The sequence below is a fragment of the Lygodium microphyllum genome, chromosome 28 (assembly GCF_053477565.2).
Source record: "Lygodium microphyllum isolate KBCC chromosome 28, Lygodium_microphyllum_v1.1.10, whole genome shotgun sequence".
NCBI classification, from domain to species: domain Eukaryota; kingdom Viridiplantae; phylum Streptophyta; class Polypodiopsida; order Schizaeales; family Lygodiaceae; genus Lygodium; species Lygodium microphyllum.
In genome coordinates, this window is record NC_141162.1 from 23395472 (window position 1) to 23416176 (window position 20705).

General features: G+C 39.3%; 1 protein-coding gene across 5 annotated transcripts in view; it reads left to right on the top strand.

The window, feature by feature from the left end:
• The window catches only part of LOC148011248 (phosphoadenosine phosphosulfate (PAPS) reductase family protein), a 50564-nt gene extending 40928 nt beyond the window's left edge, over positions 1 to 9636 (top strand). For 2 of the 5 annotated variants that reach the window (XM_087670331.1, XM_087670329.1), the window contains exons 13-17: positions 5278 to 5430; positions 5542 to 5599; positions 5858 to 5940; positions 7121 to 7271; positions 9038 to 9634. In XM_087670331.1, the coding sequence (XP_087526457.1) occupies positions 5278 to 5430; positions 5542 to 5599; positions 5858 to 5940; positions 7121 to 7198 (372 nt within the window). In that variant the 3' untranslated portion in view covers positions 7199 to 7271; positions 9038 to 9634. Of the gene's footprint in view, positions 1 to 5277; positions 5431 to 5541; positions 5600 to 5857; positions 5941 to 7120; positions 7272 to 8681; positions 8744 to 9037 lie in introns of all 5 variants that reach the window. The other 3 variants (XM_087670328.1, XM_087670327.1, XM_087670332.1) reach the window with 3 other exon arrangements.
• The last annotated feature ends 11069 nt before the right edge of the window (positions 9637 to 20705 follow it).

Here is a 20705-nt window from a genome sequence, read left to right on the forward strand (position 1 = left end):
GGGGATCTTTAAGCAGAACTGGACAATTTGACTCAGAAATTGCAAAGTCGGTGCACATTTTCCCGGGAATTTTTGGGCTTTTTCACATTTTAGTGAAATTCTTTCAATTTCATTGAAATTAGTGCACGTAGGACTTGGAAAATTGGGGATTTGTCCAGATTTGGTGCAAGCAAGATGGAACAGTGATATTTGTCTCAAAAATTGTAAGAATTTGTGACATTTTGTCCCCGACATTTGGTGCTTTTCATGTACATGCACAAATTGGGCTGAAATCTACCCAATTTCTCGACATTGATGCACATTTGACCCCGTGCAATTTGGGGCTTTTGTAGTTTGGGCAAAATTTGTGCAGCATTTGGTCATTTTATGTACATGCAGGTTGAATTCCACGCAATTTGGACATCAACACTTGGAAAAATTGCTCTATTTTGGCAAAATTGGCCTGTTCTATGCATGATAGAGAAAATGCAGATGTGTGTTTGATGCTTTGAGCACAAAATTTTAGGGCTTTTGGCCGTTCGTGTCAAATCTTATGCCCGTGGGTACATGTACAAGAGAAATTGCAGCTAAAATTTGGGGTTTCTCATGTAATATGATGTATATGCCTTTGGAACAGCTGTAATCAGTTGTGGAATGCTGTAGCACATGGTTTGGTGCTTCTGAAAATTTATTTGCAGATCTGAAATCTGTGCTTTTGCATGGTCATTTATTGCTGGTTGGTACTTGTTTGTACCTTGGTCACTTGGGTGATAGTTTTGGGCCTGCATTTGCTGATTTTTTGGTCACATTTGGGCTGAAAATCATGGCTGGTAGCAATGACAGCAGTAATCTGATGCACATAAAGAAGCTTGAAGAAGCACATAACTTTGCAGTTTGGCAAAAGCAGTGCTACAATATCCTGTTGCAAAAGAAGCAGACAAAGCCTATCAAAACACAAGGGGCAAAGCCTGTAGATATGGAACAGGACGATTGGGATGAGTTAAATGAGCTTGCATGCTCAACCATAGAGCTATTGATTTCTGATGCCTTACTGTTCAACATTGAAGGTTTGGATTTTGCATATGCTATATGGACTAGATGGGAAGAACTATATGCACAAAAGAGTGCTGCAAGCAAAGTGTATTGGCTGAAAAAGCTTATGGATTTGCGTATGAAAGAGGGTACAACAATGTCTACTCACTTGAGTGAGTTTAACTCCATTTTCAGCCAGTTGGTTGCCTTGAAGTTCATGATTGATGAGGAATTTAAGGCTAATTTCTTGCTTTGCACTCTACCAGAGAGTTGGGATACATTCAGGACTGCTATGAGCAATTCTAATGTGATTCTTTTGTATGTTGATGTAGAGAGTGCTCTACTCATGGAAGAAATGAATCGGCAGAACAATGCATCGAGTAAGTCTTCTAGTGCTTTGCATATTAGGGGCAGATCACAGCAACAGAGCAAATATGATAGCAAGGGACGCAGTAAATCACGTTGCAAAGATGTTGGATGCCATCATTGTGGCAAGAAGGATCACTTTAAACGTGACTGCTACAAATGGAAGAAAGAGAAAGGAAAGGGCAAGAAGATAGATGATAGCAAGGAAGGAAAGGGCAAGAAGACAGATGATAGCAAGGAAGAGAAGAAAGACAGTCAGCCCAAGAAGAGCAGTGTCAAAATTGAAGAGGTGAATGTAGTCACTCATGACAGTGATAGTGGGAGTGACGTACTCTCTGTCTCTTCACACTTTGGTGCACATGCTTTACTTGCAGATATAGATTATGACATGCATCTCTGGATTTCCGATTCAGGTGCTTCTTTTCATGCCACCCCTCATCGTGAGTAGTTCTCTGACTATACAGGGGGTCGACATGGTGTTGTCCATCTTGGGGACAACTATGCATGTGAGATTGCAGGTATTGACAGTGTGCAGTTACAATTTCAGCATGGCTCTCTCTTTACACTTCAGCATGTACGGCATGTACCTCAGCTCAAGAAGAGCTTGATTAGCACAGGGAAGCTAGATGATGATGATTTTCATACCACCTTTGGTGATGAAAAATGGAAGATCTGTAAGGGATCAAGAGTGATTGCCAGAGGTTGCAAGAGGGATACTTTGTATCCACTTCATGTATCTAGTGTGCGTGACCATATTGTTGCCTTGACCAAGCAGCCAAATGTTCCTTTGTAGCATGGTCGGTTAAGGCACATGAGTCAAACATGAATGAAAGTGCTTTCTCGCTATCTCATGCTGCGTTATCCCATGGTTTTTGGATAGAGGCTGTTATGATAGCCGTTCACTTAATTAATTGGTCACCAAACAGGTCTTTTTGGGGGGGGGGGGAAGCCACCTTCATATGCTCACCTGAAAGTGTTTGGCTGCGAGGCTTTTGTGCACATTCGTAAAGAAAAACGCAGCAAACTTGAGCCAAAGTCATGTAAATGCATTTTTCGAGGATATGGCGACGAGGATGAAATGGGGTATAAATTGTGGGATCTCGAGAAAAGGAAAGTAGTACGCAGCAATGACGTTATCTTTCAGGAAGATCGCATGCATAAACAGCCCGAAAAGACCGAGGAGGTCCGTAGGGTTGTATTCCCGGAAGAAATACCTTTTGGACAGCAAAATGTGCCCGTTGTACAGTAGCAAATATCTGCTGTAAATGAACTTGTAAATGTAGGAAATGATGTTGAAAATGATCAGCCAGCTATTGCCCATGATATTGAGCCACTACATGTGCAGGAACAGCCAGGACAAGAAGCTGTTAATAGTGATTTGTATGCTAAAATGCCATGATAGCATGCAGAAAATGGAAATTTGCAGGAACAGTCAGCAAACAATGACCATTGGGTTAGGAGATCGTCCAGGGCTACTAGATAACCTGACAGATTTGTTCTTGGTGCAAACAATGTGGCTGATTATGTCATGTTGATAGATTGTGGTGAACTGTCTTGCTTCAAGGAAGCAATGGACAGATAGGACAACAAGAAGTGGTATAAAGCCATGTTGTCAGAAATGGAATCTCTTGAGAAAAATGGCACTTGGGACTTGGTGCAGTTGCCTAAAGGACAGAAAACACTTCCATGCAAATGGGTTTACAAGATAAAGGTCACTTTTGGTTCCTCACCAAAGTACAAAGCAAGATTGGTTGCAAAGGGGTACAGGCAAGAGCATGGAATTGACTTTGATGAGATTTTCTCTCCTGTAGTCAAGATGATTATATTGAGAACCATTTTGGTCTTGGTTGCAGTTGAGGATATGGAGCTTATACAGATGGATGTAAAGACTACATTTTTACATGGTGATCTGCATGAGGACATATATATGCATCAGCCTGAAGGGTTTGTTGAACAAGGGAAATAAAGGATGGTATGTAACTCAAAAGGAGTTTGTATGGGCTGAAACAAACACCAAGAGAATGGTATCATAAGTTTGATACATTCATGCAGTCCCAAGGCTTTTATAGAAGTCAAGTGGATTATTGCTTGTACACCAAGAAGGCAACAGATGGCAGCCTGATTATCTTGGTTTTGTATGTTGATGATATGCTGATTGTTGGCAGGGATACTCATGCCTTGGATTCATTAAAGCAAAGTCTTCATGGCAGCTTTGACATAAAGGATCTTGGTGATGCAAATCACATTCTTGACATGCGAATACTTCGAGATAGGTCGACAGACTTACTCCATCTATCTCAGTAGGAGTATATTTCCAAGGTTTTGCAGCGTTTCAATATGGAGGGGGAGAAAACAATTGGGGTTTTATTGTCTCCATATGTGAAACTCAGTATAGAGGACAGCCCTACATTTGATGATGAGAAGGCTGAAATGGCCAAGATACCATATGCTTCAGCTGTTGGTAGTTTGATGTATGCTATGGTTGCTACACATCCTGACATTGCCTTTGCAGTGGGAGTGGTTAGCAGATACATGGCAACCCCTAGCAAGAAGCATTGGGATGCAGTGAAAGGTATTATGAGATACCTCAAAGGCACAAAGGAGTTGTGCATTTGCTTTGGAAAGCAAAAGGCATCTGTTGTTGGCTTTACGTATGCAGACTATGCTGGTCATGCGGATTGCAGAAAGTCCACTTTTGGGTATGTGTTTACTTTCACAGGAGCGGTCTTTTGGATCCCCAGGCTACAAAAGTGTGTTGTATTGTCTACTACAGAGGCAGAGTATGTGGTTGCCATTGAGGCATGCAAGGAGGCTTTATGGCTTTCACGTTTGGTGGGAGAGCTTGGCATCACAGAGTTACCTGTTCTCCATTGTGATAGTTAGAGTACTATCATGCTAGCACGGAATCCTGTCTTTCATGCAAAGACAAAGCGCATACAGGTGAAGTACCACTTCATTAGAGATGTACTTGACAGCAAGAACATTGAGCTTGTCAAAGTGCATACAGATGATAATCGTGCAGGCCTTCTCACGAAGGGTCTCCAGCAGAGTGGTTTACTCATTGCTGACAGATGATGGGAGTTGGATAGATATATGTATTTCAGCTTTGTACATTTCTAGACTTAGCTAATTCTTTTCTTAAGGCACATTGCCTTTAGGTGGGAGGTTGTTGGGAACAAAAGGCCCTTGTGCCTTTAAATGTGCTCGGGTGTGAACACACCCTTAGCACTTGTAACATATATATCTATCTAAAAACCTAAAGGTACACTCTCGTCGTCATTGTACCTACAAACGTGCTCACTCTCTACTCTGCTCTATCTCACTCTCTCTGTTTCTCGTTGTGCGTAACGACTCATTGTCTCGATCTCCGCGCCTCTCCTGTCACTACATTTCAAGACACATAAGGAAAATAGAGAAAACTGCACGACTATCTTTTTACATTGTAATTAAGCCTAGACTTCACAACTGCTCAATCAGCCAATTCTCTGTTCGCAAACTTTAGCGTGAAGCCATTTGACAAAGCCTAGGGTTTGTGACAGTTGGATGAGTCAAAATTAGGACTAGCAACATCTATAAAAACGCCCATTTATAGATATGGGATGCAAGCATCCAGCTCTTTCCCCTTCCAAAAGAAGAGAGATCCTATAAAAAACATACCAGAGTGAATATCACAAGTGAGGTAGATATCACAAAATGAGCCTCTAGCTAGTCAAAGTGACTACGAATATGCTGGTATGTATCTTTCTTCATATTGAATTCCCTTGCTTAAAAATTGTAGTGTCTTGAAATCTTTTTTATTTCTTTTTTTTTGGCATTTCTGAAATAATATTTTGTAGGTCGTGTCTCAAAAGTAATCTGCATATCATGTTGATTTGTTTATTTCTTCTTGCTGCTGTATAGATAAAGTGTCGAAATGTGTTTGTCCTTTCGGGCACAACAGTTGCAGAGCTAGATTTGCAGTGGCGGTGTTTATTGGAGATGAGCAAAGATACAGAATTGTTTGAGGGCAAACAGCCATTTACATCTGTCAGGCTGCGCACAAATATCCCAGAGGTTCTTTTACATTTCTTTCTCTGCTCCATTCTTTGCTTATACTCCCTTATTCAGAGAACATGACAAAGTTCTTTTCTGTCCTATATGAGAAGTTGCCCTTGTTTTTTCCAGTTGGAACTGGCATGCCCGCTGGCAAGAATTGATTCTGAGTATCCAGACCTTTCCATCGGTCAGTGTACTAAAAATGACTAAGACTTATTTATGGTGCATCTGCACTTGCTACTCTTAGAAGTGAAAAACAGAAAGAAGGAATTATCAGACTTTATTCAACATGTCTCAAATTAGAGTAACCTAAATGTGATGAGGATGTAATGTAGAGGGGCTAACTTTGCTTCAAGCCATTGTGCAGATAGTTTTATTGCTTTAGAACATTAATATTCTGGGAGCTCTTCCACATTTCAACAAAATTGTGTATGTTGTGTTGTAGGTTGTTATCGTGAATCTCGACAATTAACCAGAAAGGAAGGCAGCGCAGGTCACAATCGTCTTGTAGTGACAATTGTGGGAAAAGTAAGTAATAATACAGAGGATGTTGGAAGTATCAATCTCATGTTTCCTGTTTATGATAGCTATAGATAGTGCTAATGTTCCTCTGGCCAGGAATTAATAGCAAGGCTCAGATTTCATGAGATCACTAAGAAGTCAATTGACTGTATCCTAAGCTGAAAATGTGAGCTTACAGGATACTATGCTTGTGGAAGGTTTGCAACCCTGAATGCACATTTTTTTCAACATGGATTATACTGGCTTGGTATCTATTAGGCCAGTGTGGCCTGAGTTCTAGTCTCTGGTCTGTGCAATCGGCCGGCATGAATCATTCTCTGCCATCTAGAAGTTACTATGAATAATGCAAGGATCAAGACATGCAGCTAGAGTAAGATGAGTAGATAGTAGGTAAACTGGATCTTGTAGTACATGACCACTGAATGAGGAGAATACTATTTAAGGGTGTTTAGGCTTTAAAGATATTCACTGCAGATATGGGTGGGTTTGGCAAAGATCAAGTTATGCACTGGGCATGTGCGGAAAGTTGATTGGTAGCAAAGTGCTGCATAGACCAAACTTTGTGGTAGCTAGACAGAGAGTGTGTAGGCAGTCAATATGGGTGCATTTGGCAAAGAGCAAGCTGCAAGGTATGCACGGGGCATGTGCTGAAAGTTGATTGGTAGCAAAGTGCTGCATAGACGAGACTGTGTGGCAGGTAGACAGGGAGCGTGCATAGACTTAATGGTTTTCTATGAAGAGACTTGCTTCCTTTGGCCTTAACTTTGAACCCTGTGTAACTAACACAATCTTCATTTAAATTACTGCAACTATCCTACTTGCTTGTCCACCAAAGGCTAGATGTTATGTATGCTTTATGATAGAACAATTTGTATGGAATGAGATCTCCCTTAAGCTGTGTGTTTATGCAAGAATGACCTAGTTTTATGTGCTGAATCATTGTGTGCACCGGACCCTAGGGGACAACTGTAAGCTTATAGCTAGGGTGCGACATGAGCTGTTATCTTGTGTGGTGAAGTTAATACGACTGAGGTTGATGAACAGGAGCTGGGAAAATAGTGTCTTTGTTTTTTCTGCCTGTATTGACTGTGTTTTGAACTTCTCAAATAAACTCAGTGAACCTGAAAGAATCAGTTGGAAAAAGTTGGTCATCTAATGGAGGTCTTTGTGTTATTATGTAACACAGGCATTACATCGTGTGAGGTCTGCAGTAGATTCATTGCTGTTGGCTTTCCCTGAAGGAACTTTCTGTGAACTGCAATAATGTAGATCTCCAAATCCTTCTCTGGTGACTGCATGCCATTTTCTAAGGCGAACTCAGGGCAGCTTTATGTCAGGTAGTACTGGGACACAATACTGGAGTTATAATACATTGAGCTTCTCCTTCTTGCATTCCTGATTCTGGCAGACATAAGCATCATTGTGTATTCTTGATCAATTAACCTTATTCTATCTTGCGAGAATTGTATGTTACAAACTTTCAGGCATAGATTTTTGCTAAGATGTTCTGTTTGATGTTGGGAAACACATCTGAATTGTCATTCTGCATCCTATCTCCCTATTTCCACTGCCTTGAACAAATTTATTAGTTCTTGATACAAGGCCGCACAGCAAATGTGCATCTGAGCATTCGCCTAAATCACCTATCCTTCTGTTATGAAAGAGCAATTGGAGCACTGATCATCTGCAGCTTTAATACTCTCGTATTTTCTAGCCAGGGTCTTACTCTGGAGACTCTGGGTTGTGAACCTTCCACCTTTTAAGAGGCAGAAATAGGTTTCTCGAAGAAATATTAGTGTGGGTCTTAGTGAAAAGGTCAAGAAGAGTTTACACTTAATACTCTATTATTCCCTCGTATATTAGGTGCACATTGAACTTAAGTGACCAGCAAGGTTGTATGATGAAAACCCTAGAATCAACAATTGTGATCAAGACTATGTCACATCAGGGTAGAGCTATCTTTTGCCAGTTTCATTGTTGGACCGCTGATCACCACACCATTTTGCAGTCTTAGCCTACTTATCGAGTCTTAGGCATTGCGCTTTAAGGTTGCACAGCAATATTGCATTACAGTAGTGATCAGGCATAGCTGAAATCTTCATCGCAGGAGTTCACATTAGTTTCAAGAGTATCACATCAGCTCAGCTAACAGCATGCAGTTTGTTATAGTAGTACAGCATTGCATATAGTATCCACTATTGTATTTGAGGTTTTTTTGCAGTGTGCAAATAGTTGAGCGTCTTGCCTGTTGCATGCGGATTATGCGTAAGAAACTATGTTCAAATTCAGTATTTTGGAGCATCTTAGTGCTTGCATTCTGATCTACAGGCACATTTTTTGTGTAACTTGCATATTTTGATCTAGAGACCATCTTTGATGCTGGACTTGCATATTTGAGTGCTAAAGTGCTGCTAGATTGGCAGTGTGCTGTACCATACTTTTCTGCTAATCATTCTATCATGGATTCTAAACACCCCCGACCCTGGTTTTAGTGCTGCTTTGAGTGATTCAAGGCTATTAGAGCAAGTCTTTCACTTTGACCAATTCTTGATTTGCTGCATCAAGCTCAGGAGGACAAAATAAAGGTTTTGGACAGTCTTTATCTGCTCATGAGGCCTCCTTGCTTGTGTTGTGATCATTGTATGGAGAGTAGTATTCTAGTGTCAATTGTCGCTTACTATTTGTAATACTTAGTACTTATAGTAGCTACTATTGATGGTAGCTTGAAAAAGTGATGCTTCCTGCAGCCTCATGGAATGATGTAGATGTTATGGAAGCAGCAAGTGATATGCACAGCACCAAAAAGGAGGTGATGGCTGGTTAGGTCTTTTTTTGAAGAATCTGTTGAATATTCTTGTTGGCTTTAGAGTGCCACTTGCTAATGTGTTGAAATCCCTACTTGTCTATTGGATGATAGTGTAAATGGAATAAAACCTTGTGTACAAATGTTTCTAAATCTGTTTATTTAAGGTAACTGTTGCATAAGGTTTTCCTGGATAGGCAAGTCTACCTATATTGAGTGAAACCCTCATACATTAGAATCGGCAGTTTTTAAAGGCTCCCTCAGGATGTACGATACTCAAATCTGATGTTTTGAATGCAGACTGCTGGGAAGTCTATTTGGTAACAAGTCTTGCAATTGCCTCAGATAGGCTGTGATTAGATACCTGTCTGGAGCAGGGTGCTGTTTTAGAGTCACTCTTCTGATCTGGAAGAGAGTGATTTTATTTTACGATTCATCATATCTGCCTTTGTATTGAAGAAGTTCCATCTACAGGCTGATTATTACCCATTTTATTCCAAGGGTCATGTAAGAATTGCACCCTTGAAGCTTGAAGTGCCATACACAAGGTAAACTTGCTGTTGAATAGAAATGGCTGATATATAGTTAGTGGAAGTTCAAAACATCAACATGTATGTAAGTGTCAGTGGGACGTGGATGCTGGTGTACGCATGTACCCTGATATCCTGTCTACCCAATGGCAGAAGATTTGGAACGTAGTACTTCAACTGGCAATAATTTCTTTCAAACTTTAGATGACCTGCACATCTTGTAGAATGACGTACTTGTCATTGTTTGTCTCACTTAATGTGGAAAACATACGTTCCTCAGGAGATTTTGACTTGTTTATGGATGACTGTAAAATAAGAAATCCATCATGATAAAGTAATTGGACTTTCCATGAAAAGAGATTTTGTGTAGTTAAAGACCTAGCAATCAAAATCAAACAAAGTTTAATAGAGTGGAATGCTCCCAAAAAGATTCCATGCTGGTATTACTTATTGGGATAATGTGCATGCGTATGTCATATATATTTGCTTGCGCACAATGCATGTTTACACATGCACGCAAATCTACTTTGAGTGGTATTATTACACATTCTTAAAATGTAGTCTGACATTATCCCTATTTGTGGTACTTCGTCTTCCCCATGGTTGAGCTTGCCCTTCATCTTGTTAAAGTGAAATATTATCAGTTTGCTGGCCTTCCTATAGAGGAGTACTGGAGTTTGCATTAGATGCTTGCATGTACCCACCCACACATGGGCAGGCATTGATAACACGAGTACTCCTTTGAGTGGTCCATCATTATAGGTAAGCACTTGAACTTGCACTAGATGCTAGCATGCACATACTCCTCCGCATTTTATGATCTGAGTTAGGGATTGGTCACAAAGTAGTCCATGTTGTGACTCATTTGACTGGACCATCATTAGGTTTAATTGTACCATTTGACATTCTTTCTATTGCATCTTTGTGCTTACATTGTACTAGTATTACTTTAGAAGTCTAATGTCACTGCAATTGGGGGCCTTGATATATACTGTCATTATTCATTGTTGGGTTTTACTACGAGCACATGCATGTAATAACATATATATATATATATATATGAGTTTTTTTCTCTTCAAATATATGACTTTCATGGCAGGTTAGGTTTTTAATTTTCAATAAACTAGGCATTTGCCAAAGGGGCATTGTTTAGTGAGGTAAGATTCCTTACAACTAAATTTAATATACTATTGCTCAGAGGCTGATTTGCATAAAAATAGTTCTATATTTTCCTCCCTTCATAATGATCAAGAATACCAATATCTAACCAAATTTATTTCTTCAATGGATCAAGGACCAGTATCCATTTGGCTTTCTATCTTGCAAAATGAATAGTCTTTGCCTAGTAGAGTGCACACTATAGGAAGTCCTTGAGACCACCTTTATTCGAAGATCTTTTCATTGCAATTCATACTCTAGTTAAGTTTAACACAATATGAATTTCTCTTTTCGAGACAAGGAACGAGGGTTGCCTCTTTGAAAGGTCTCTGTCATAGCATGTGATCTTCGAATACAATATGCAATACAACCATTATTAGCCAAGTATAAATTTTCCCGCATACTTAAACATCATCCACATCAAAGTATTGCACCATTCAAATGTAAAATGGCTTGATAGTCACCATGACTAACCAAACCACATTTTGGATTTGATAGTACCATTTAAGATCCATTAGCTTAAAGAGCCTATTAACAATTCAAATCGGTTGTATACTTGTGAAAAAGTTCATATGTGAAATATGATTTATTTTGTAAAGGTGGAGTATTTAATCAGGCAAACTTTTTTGTTTCTAATCATATCAGAGTGCCCTCCCATATTGTCTTCATTAGTGGGGATAGTCATAGGAATCGTTACAAAAAGAAAGCTAAACTTAAGTATACCTATATCTGATTGAAAACTTCTAGAAATGTATCATAATTATTGTGTATTACAATTGATTGTAGATCGTGTTTGGTGATTGCGCAAATAGAAGGCCTATGTGGGTCTAGCCTATGGGTTAGATGGAGTAGTTAAGCTAATAGCAACTTGAACTAATCCGGATTGACATAGTATATAGAATCATTGGAAGTTATCAAATGGGTGTCCTATGAGATGCTCCACAAAATGGCCTTATGTTTTTTTGAATATTGGGTCCTTGTACATTTTATTCTATACAATTTGCCATCATATATATGGATGCCATTCATTATAGCTAATTTTCTCATCAGCTCACACATTGCAAACGTAAATGTCTTAGAATTCAATTCTAGTCATGTAGTCTATATGACATGGAGTGATTGTGTCTATCTATTGCTATTTTAGGATCAACGTAACTTTGATCTTGAGTTGTCTTAACTTTGCTCTTAACATGTTTCAACTTCTTGATTTTTCTCATTCATTGCCTTTTTCATAGAATTACTTTTAGATGGAGAGTAAGTATATACAAAATTAGAGGTGGTTTAGGTTAACCAAATTTTGACTTTCTTTTCAATCTGACAAGCATAGTTAGTTGTATATGGATATATCCTTGTAGAATCTCATCAATAACAATTTGATGAGCATGGTAAGTTATGTTTGAATATATCCTTGTAAGATCTCATCAATTAATTGCACCCAAAGGAGGAAGCTAGGGTGGGTTATACATGCATGGAAATTCTAGCTTCTTCAATGAGAAGTACCACACCTTTTGTAGTTGTAAAAGCACCCACAAATGATTCCCATTTAACTTCAAAATATCCTATGCCCATACATGTCAAGCTATTGACGAGGAAATGACCTTGTTTAGAATGCAATTGTTTTGCCTATCATAGTCAAGGAAAGCATCTTACTTGCCCATATGAAGCTTGAGGCATAGATAAAGTAGCCTCACTATGAAAGGGAAAGTTTACTATCTCAATTGCACAAAAAACATTGATAATGCTTGTTGTCACAATATCACATTAACCATTTTTATAAATATGGTGTTTGTTTTAGGAACTAAAGCCAAAACTATAAATAGGGTACATTTGTAGTAGTTGTGTTGATGAATCAAGAGCTAAACTTTGGTATAGAATATATAATAAGCTAGAGAGATTAGGATAAGAACCACCAATTATCAAATGGTAAGAGAGAAATGAGCTCTTTAAACTTCATATGCCTACACACCACCTTAAGGTCGGCTATATCTTGCTCCCTTGAACTCTTGAATATTAGGGCCATTATGAAATTATAATATTGTCCAATCTCTTCCACATTTTGTTTCCCTATAGTATACCCTTTCATGCTTTAAAATATCACTATGTCAATTTTAGTTTTATTTCTTCCATTTCCCATCATCATCAACTCACATTTCCTCTTTTTGTTTTAACTATGTTGCTCATAAGCCAATTTAAAGCCACCATTTTTACCCATGCGTGAAGATGAAACATCTCAATTCTTGTCCTAGTGGTAATATCTATTGTGGGCGGCAATAATGGCTAGTACTAACGTATAACTAGATTATTTATAAACCACCTTTTGCCTTAATGTGATTGGTGTTGTTTTTATTTATAAAGTGGTAGCTATGATTGTTGGGGGTAAAGACGCCTCTATCTAGCCGCCCGTGTATTACTATACTTTATTCTTTATTCTTTTAGTGACAGTTTCAATAGAGGAAGGCCCGATCACACATTGTGATTGTTGGAGTTCCCATTTGTTTTTCTCTCGCTTCTTGCTCTTGCTCTCCGCCATAGCTCATTTCCAAGCAAGCTTCGATCCTTCTCACCTTTTAACTGTTATCAAAGCTTTCGATTAGAGCTTGATCATGGAGCTTGGCCCGTCATTACTTCAGCCCAGATTGAAGACCTAGAGCTTGGAACTTCAATGCCAGCCATGGCTTCTTCCCCCCGAGGTAAGATCTCATCTCCCTCCTCTCCTCGGCCCTCATAGGCTCTTTGCAGGTGTTCCTTGGCTTTATTGGGCACCTTGTATACCTCCATTTGCCCCCTTATCCTCAATATAACCAACAGGCCCCACAGTCAGGTCACGTTTTTTTTGGTCTTTCAAAATCTGGCTCAAAAATCTTATTTTTTCTCATATCTCGGGCATCCGGAACCCGATTTAGGCAAGGTAAGAGTCTAACTTGGGGTTTTGACATGCTCCGGACGTGATGGCGATGTTAGATCTGCCAAATTTTGATCACAACATTTTCTACAACATATCTGAGTTGATTTACAACAAGAAAATATCATGCTCTTAGCTTATGTGATGCTCCCAAGGCTTGGTATTTGATGCCTAGATACTTTGAGGATGTTTGCCAATGTTTTGAGATGCTTTGGGACTTGGTTTGAGCTTTCATAGCTCGATTTATGCAAGGATTTACTGTTGTACATTGTTTGGGTAGCAAGGTTTTATCAGGGACGGCTTATGCATAATGCTCTTTGTTGACATTCGAGTGTCCTGTTGGATGTATTGATGCTTGGTCATCATGGTTTATGCCCAAATATGCTATTTGAGAGCTATTGAGCCTTGATTTGGATGTGGACACTTCGTTGTTGGTTGGGATTTATGCTACCTTGGTTGATATGTTATTTACCTCCAGTTTGGTTATGCTTATTAGTTTCGGGGGCTGTCTTTGGGATATGCAATGAAGTATTGACCTTCGGGGGTACGACATCGAGCTTGTCTTTGGTTTCAGATCTTCATTTGAGCTTGAGATCAGCTTTGGAATGCATTCGATGCTCTATCTTGGATGTACATATGGCATGCATGTTACCTATGTTTGGCTGGTCTTAACATGCTTGGCCTATGCCACTACTATATGCTAGTTACATTGTTTGGAGCCGATTGCTACTAGTGCCTTGTCTTGGCTTACATCTAGATTCTCGAAACTTACTTGGAATATTTCTTGGCTTGCCGGAGTTGTATTTGGGATACAATTGATGTCTATGGATGCTCTAATTGGAGGCTACAGAGCCTATATACTCATGATGTCTTATTGATGTCTGGTCTTGGATATTTCATAACTGGTGCTCACATATTTTATTCTTGAGCTTCTTGGCTTGATCCATATGGCTTTTTTGCTAGTGGGAGCATCGTTGGATGTTTGATAGACATTGAACAGGTGGTTTATGCTATTGAGCTTTGAGTCTTCTGAGATTGGGATCTTCTTCACTTCGATGTTGCATGGTTGATATGCCATGGTCCGCATACATGTACTTGGATTGATTTGGGCTTTGCACTCCCTGAGCATACACCTCTTTGTGTCAGGTCTTGCTAGTGTTGTGTACACTTTGCCCTATTACACAGGGGGTGTTCCGGCTTATTGACAGATTCGTTTGACATGCTTGGGTGTTTGCTTGATGTTCGTATGATTGTCATATGCTGATTTATGTCCGCTTGATGCTGGTTATGCTTTGACAGTCAGTGGTTGACTTGGTGCATTGATTTTGCCTACTGTTTGCTCTCATTGTATCTGGATGTAATTTATTATAGCAAGCAGTTATGTATAGATTGATGTGGAATTTTCATGATAAATCATCCTGATTTTATATACTTTTGATGGTACTTGGCGGGTAGCATCATTAGCTATCAATTCGTGGTCATTTTGCCTTGGTTTTGGTGGTATTTTTGACTGTTTACAGTAGAAAACAACAAGTAATTTTGAAGTGTCTGCACTGTTTTGGACTGCATTATGGGTTCTTCTTCCACTGACAGTGCTATCTTCAACATCACTAAGCTTGATGGTACAAATTATGCCTATTGGAAGAGCCAAGTTTGGCAGGTATTGGTGCAGAAATTGCAGATAAAGCCACTAAGGATGCATGGCAAGTAGCCTGAAACTATGACTGATGACGAATGGGATGAGCTTGATGAGTTATGCAAGTCCACCCTCATCTTGTCTCTCACTGAACAGGTGCATTACAATGTGGTTGAGGAAGCACAGAGTGCTTGGTAGCTTTGGGATAAAATTAAGAACCTCTATGACAAGAAAAGTCCAGCAAGTAAGATGTATTGGCTGAAGCAGCTTATGGACCTGGGCATAAAGGAGAATATGACAATATCTGCTCATTCGAGCTAGTTTCATGCTATTCTTAAGAACTTGACTTCGTAGGGTATTACCTTTAATGATGAGGTTACTCCATTGTTTTTTCTTGGGATTCTAAGTGAGTCATGGGATGTATTCCGCACTGCCTTATGTGCTCCTGCTACTATTTTGAACTTGCTTGATGTAGAGAGTGTTCTTTTGTAGGAAGAGATTAACCATAAGAACTTGGATGCCTCTCGTGTGTCGCATGCTTTGACTGTTAGAGGCAGAGATGGTAATTGCAAGAATGAATGTGGGAATGGCCCTGGGAGAGACTCACAGAAGTCTAGGTCTAAGTCGCGTGGTAAGTCGCACAACAAGTCTCGTGGGAGAAATTCTAATGTGACATGTCATCATTGCGGCAAGAAGGGTCATATACGCCCACAGTGTCATGAGTTGCACAATGAGAAGTGCAAAGAGAAGGGGAAAGACAAAGTACAAGAAAAGTCCATTGATTGCAGCATTATGCCTGCGAAATCCAGTGTGAAAATTGAGGAGATAAATGTCATGTATACTAATGACTCCGTTGAGGAGTACATACTTACAGCTAGTTCTTGTGATGCTATGTCGTTGACCGATGTTCACTCTATGTATGTGCATCGATGCATTATGTCTTAGCTACAGATGCATGAGAGTCTCTCACCTATGATGAGGCTATGCACAGGGGTGATAGTCACTCTTGGGAGAGGGCTATGCAGTCTGAGATAGACTCTCTGCACAAGAATATGACTTGGGATTTGGTTGCATTGCCTCAGGGCAAGAAGGCTTTGCCATGCAAATGAGTATACAAGTTGAAAAGTAACCCTAGAAACCCCAAGTCGGCTTATAAGGCAAGACTTGTCGCTAAGGGTTTTAAACACGACCATGGAGTTGACTTTGATGAAGTCTTTTCTCCTGTGGTCAAGATGATCCACCCTACGCTTGGTTTTGGCCTTAGTCGTGCAACTTGACTTGGACTTGTACCAGATGGATATCAAGATTGCGTTCTTGCATGGGGATTTGCATGATGAGATATACATGGAGCAGCCTAAGGGCTTTGCAGAACCTGGCAGGGAGCACTTAGTGTGCAAGTTGAAGAAAATTCTTTATGACTTGAAGCAGGCACCTAGGGAGTGGTATCATAAGTTTGATGCTTTTATACAATCACAGGGCTACAACAGTGATGCTAGGAGGCATATTCCACAGTGGATTCCATGAGGTTTTGCGATGGATTCCATAAAATTATATTTATTTACCGGGGCTCGTACACAAGGTAGATTCCTTGTGCAAAAAGTTGATGGAGACGCCTATCCTTTTCGGGCGTCTCGTTAATTTATTGTGCAAGTGGGCGATTCCGCAAAATATATATTTAAATTAATTGACGTTTATGAGTTTAGAGTGCACACTCGTATTAAATTGAGGTTAGGATTGAGTTTCAATCTATTTATTTATTCTGTAGCTAAAGACGGCTAGGTATTCACTTTTGTCGATTTAATTTTATTATTTTCTAACAATTGTGAATGCTTCAGTTGATGTGTAGAGCAGGCGGCAGTGGCACTGGGAAGCATTGGGCGATAGCGTGTATTCAAGTTATTTAGAAAAAATTATCATTTTTTATGGGCGCGTGTCTTAGGCGTGGCACCAATATTTATTTTGACGCATTTATTTATTAAAGCACTTGACATATATTTATTATTTTGTATGCGCATGGACGCACGATTTAAATATTCATTATTGAACATTGTATTTGGGCACAACCCGACTCTTGTGATGCCCAATCGCTTTATTTTTTATTTGGACAAAAGCAAACACAAAAGCTAAAGCGTGCTAATTGTAAATTTGGGCTATTTTTGAGCTTGGAGATAAATAATATATTAAATATATGCTTTGTGGAGTGCTCACACAAGGCATGGGGGGAGATTGTATCCAATTGGTCTTCTTGCTTCATGTCGTGTAAGTCTTTTCTCTTGGTTTTTGAGCAAAAAGTAGAGTTCTTTGTTCTTGGGGACCTTCCGGTGCTTGTTGTGTATGCATATGGCATCTGATTTGCACACCAGTGGTATCAGAGCGAAGCTGAGACTCCAATCGCTTACCATCTCACGCAAAGGCGAAGCTCCTGGAATGATCGAGCTTTACAGTCAGTCTCGCGACAATCCGTCAATACCAGCGCATTCCTGGCAGTGAAGAACCCCCTACTACACAGTTGGATTGTGAAGGACCAGCCTCTACAGGCGGAGGACCACCCGGGAAGTTCCATTGCTAAGTTTGCTTCTTCTCAGAAATAAATCTTGTTTAGTTTAGTATTTAAGCTTAATACTTGAGCTTTAAAAAAAGCTTAAGACTTGGAATTTCAAGACGTTGTGGCGGCAAGACGAACTGCCATTCGACGGTGCCGTTCAATATGTCCTGACATCATGGGGGAAAAACGATTGATAATAAGCTTTAAAACTTAAAGCTTAAACTCTTTAAGTCTCACTAAGGCTTAAAGATTTAATCTTTAATCTCCTGCATAGAGGAAGTTCACACTGAGCTCTTCTTTGAATCACTTCCGAAATCGTTTCAGTCTCTCTGCAAGCCCTTGTCTACACCTGCGCTCTGACAGAGCCAAATTCTAGTAAACAGATTGCTATACGCAGTCTACACGAATGAAGTATCCTCTTGGAAGAAGACCGACATCAATTTCCATAGCCGTGAAGAATAAAAATTATAAAAAGCCACTAAAAAAAAGCAAGCCTTGTAATCTTGAACTTGAGCTACGCTCATCCTGCTAACAGGATTTCGAGTGTGTGAGGTTGTTTGAAATTTTGCAGGATGACTGATCAAAATATGGAAGATTTTATGGCCGAAGGTGATCTATCAGAACTAACGATGGAACAAAAACTAGACCTAATTATGATGCAGCTTCAAGAGGAGCGAAGAGTACGTCAAACTTTGCAAACTCAATTGGCCAGTCTTCAATGATCTACTGCCGATCAAGATGGACGGCAACTGGAAGATATTATACGACATACGTGGATGCGACACTTGAAGCACAATCTATTCGGAAAGAAACAAAGATAAGTAAAAGAAATTTCAAATTTCATACTTTCAATGGGTCACGTGATGGAAAGACTGTACTTGCTTTTATCAGTCAATTTGATACGACATACGATCGATGCGACACTTGAAGCACAATCTATTTGGAAAGAAACAAAGATAAGTAAAAGAAATTTCAAATTTCGTACTTTCAATGGGACACGCGATGGAAATACTGTACTTGCTTTTATCAGTCAATTTGATGATTATTTCAATGAAAAACAGTATGCCGAAAAAGATAAAATTAAGTGTGTTACTAATCATTTAGTGGATAGAGCATCCCTATGGTGGACTATTGTCCGCAAAAGCATTGATTGTCCTACTACTTGGGAGACTTTCCAAAAGAAAATTTTGCAAAATTTTCTTCCACCCCAATTCCACGAAAAAGCAATCAAACAGTGGGATCTTTTGCAACAAAGCGATCGCGAGCCTATTTCCCAATGTACTGAGCGTTTTTGGAATGCTTTATTGCAACTTCGAATGCTCGAAGATGTACCTGAGGTGACCCATAAGCGCAAGTTTATGTCTGGGTTACTTGGTCACTTCTATGCGGAAGTGAACATGTTCAAGCCAATGAATCTCGAAGATGCAATTTTCTTAGCCCATGATGCTGAAGACAAAATTTGAGGACGAGAGAAGCGACCACAACAAATCTCAAACAATGGTAACTTCGGTACAAAAAAATTCAATTCTAATTTTTGAAGATTCAATCAAAACTCTTTTCTTCCATCTTCATTTCGTAAATCTTGGACACGACCCCCTGCTTTACTATCAAACATAAATCCAAATTCTAAGCCATCTCTTCAGCCAAATCCCAACATTCCTAAACTTTTCGCTATTACCAATAATGTGTCTAAAGCCAAATCCATAGTTTGTTATAAATGCCATTAACTTAGACATCTAGTGGCGAATTGTCAATCCAAAAAGCCAATTGTTCACATCAACTATTTGGGAGCGGCTGAAGATGAAGACCATGAAAAAATGCCAGATTTCATGGAAGACGATGACGATAACGGCACTACTTCAGATACTTTACCAGGTATACCACAAAAATTGATCAAAGAATTGAAATTACATACCGTTTCTACTCATTATCGCATCAAGGCTACATTCTTAGGCACTAGATACAATGGAACACAAGAAGTGCATGACTTAGAAATTAAAATTGGTGATTATGTTGAACGTAAAAATTTCTTAGTTGTGCCTCTGCAATCTAGTGACATTATTTTAGGAATGCCTTGGCATCATCAGTATAATCCCGATATAGATTATTCCACTCATTCAATGAAGATTCATTCTCATGGGAAACAAATCACATTGCATGGTATGCACACTTTTGATAAATTTTCATTGCTTAGTCATACACACGCTAAATGTGCATTAAGAAAGTTAGCAAATCCCATTTAATCTGGATAAATGAAATTGAAGTTAAGAAAAATAAAATGCATCCTAGGCATGACAATTTCTTTCACAATTTAAAGACAGTTTTATTGCTGACTTACCTGATGCCAGGAGGCATATTTCACGGTGGATTTCGTGCCACGGTGGATTTCGTGAGGTTTTACGGTGGATTCCGTAAACTTTTATTACCGGGGCTCATACACAAAGTGGATTCTTTGTGCGAAAGTCGATGGGGACGTCTATCCTTTTCGGGCGTTTTGTTAATTTTATGTGTACATGGGTGATTCTATAGCGGGTGATTCTGCAAAATACATATTTAATTAATAAATGCTTATGAGTTTAGAGTGCGCACTCGTGATAAAATAAGGTTAGGATTGATTTCTAACCAATTAATTAATTTATGTAGCTGAAGACTGCTAGGTATTCACTTTTGTCGGTTTAATTGTATTATTTTACTAATGATTGTGAATGCTTCAGTTGATGTGTAGAGATAGCAGCAGTGGCAGTGGAAAGCATTGGAGGATAGTGTGTATTCAAGTTATCATCAATATTTTGATGGGCGCATACCTTAGGCATGGCGCCTATATTTTGTCGCGCTTATTTATCAAGGCGTTTGATATTTATTTATTATTTTTATATGTGCATGGGCGCACAATTTAGATATTTGTATTTGGACATTATATTTGGATATGCTTGACTTCTTGGGCGCTCGTCCATTAGCTTTATTTCTATTTGGAGCAAAAGCAAACTCAAAAGCTAAAGCGTGCTATTTTGTAATTTGGGCTATTATTTGAGCTTGAAGATAATTAATATATGAAATACATGCTTTGTGGAGCGCTCACACAAGACATGGGGGGAGATTGCACCCAATTGGTTTCTTGTTCATGTCATGCAAGCTTTCTACATTGATTTGTGTGCAAAAAGTAGAGTTCTTTTGTTCTTGGGGACCTTCTGACGCTC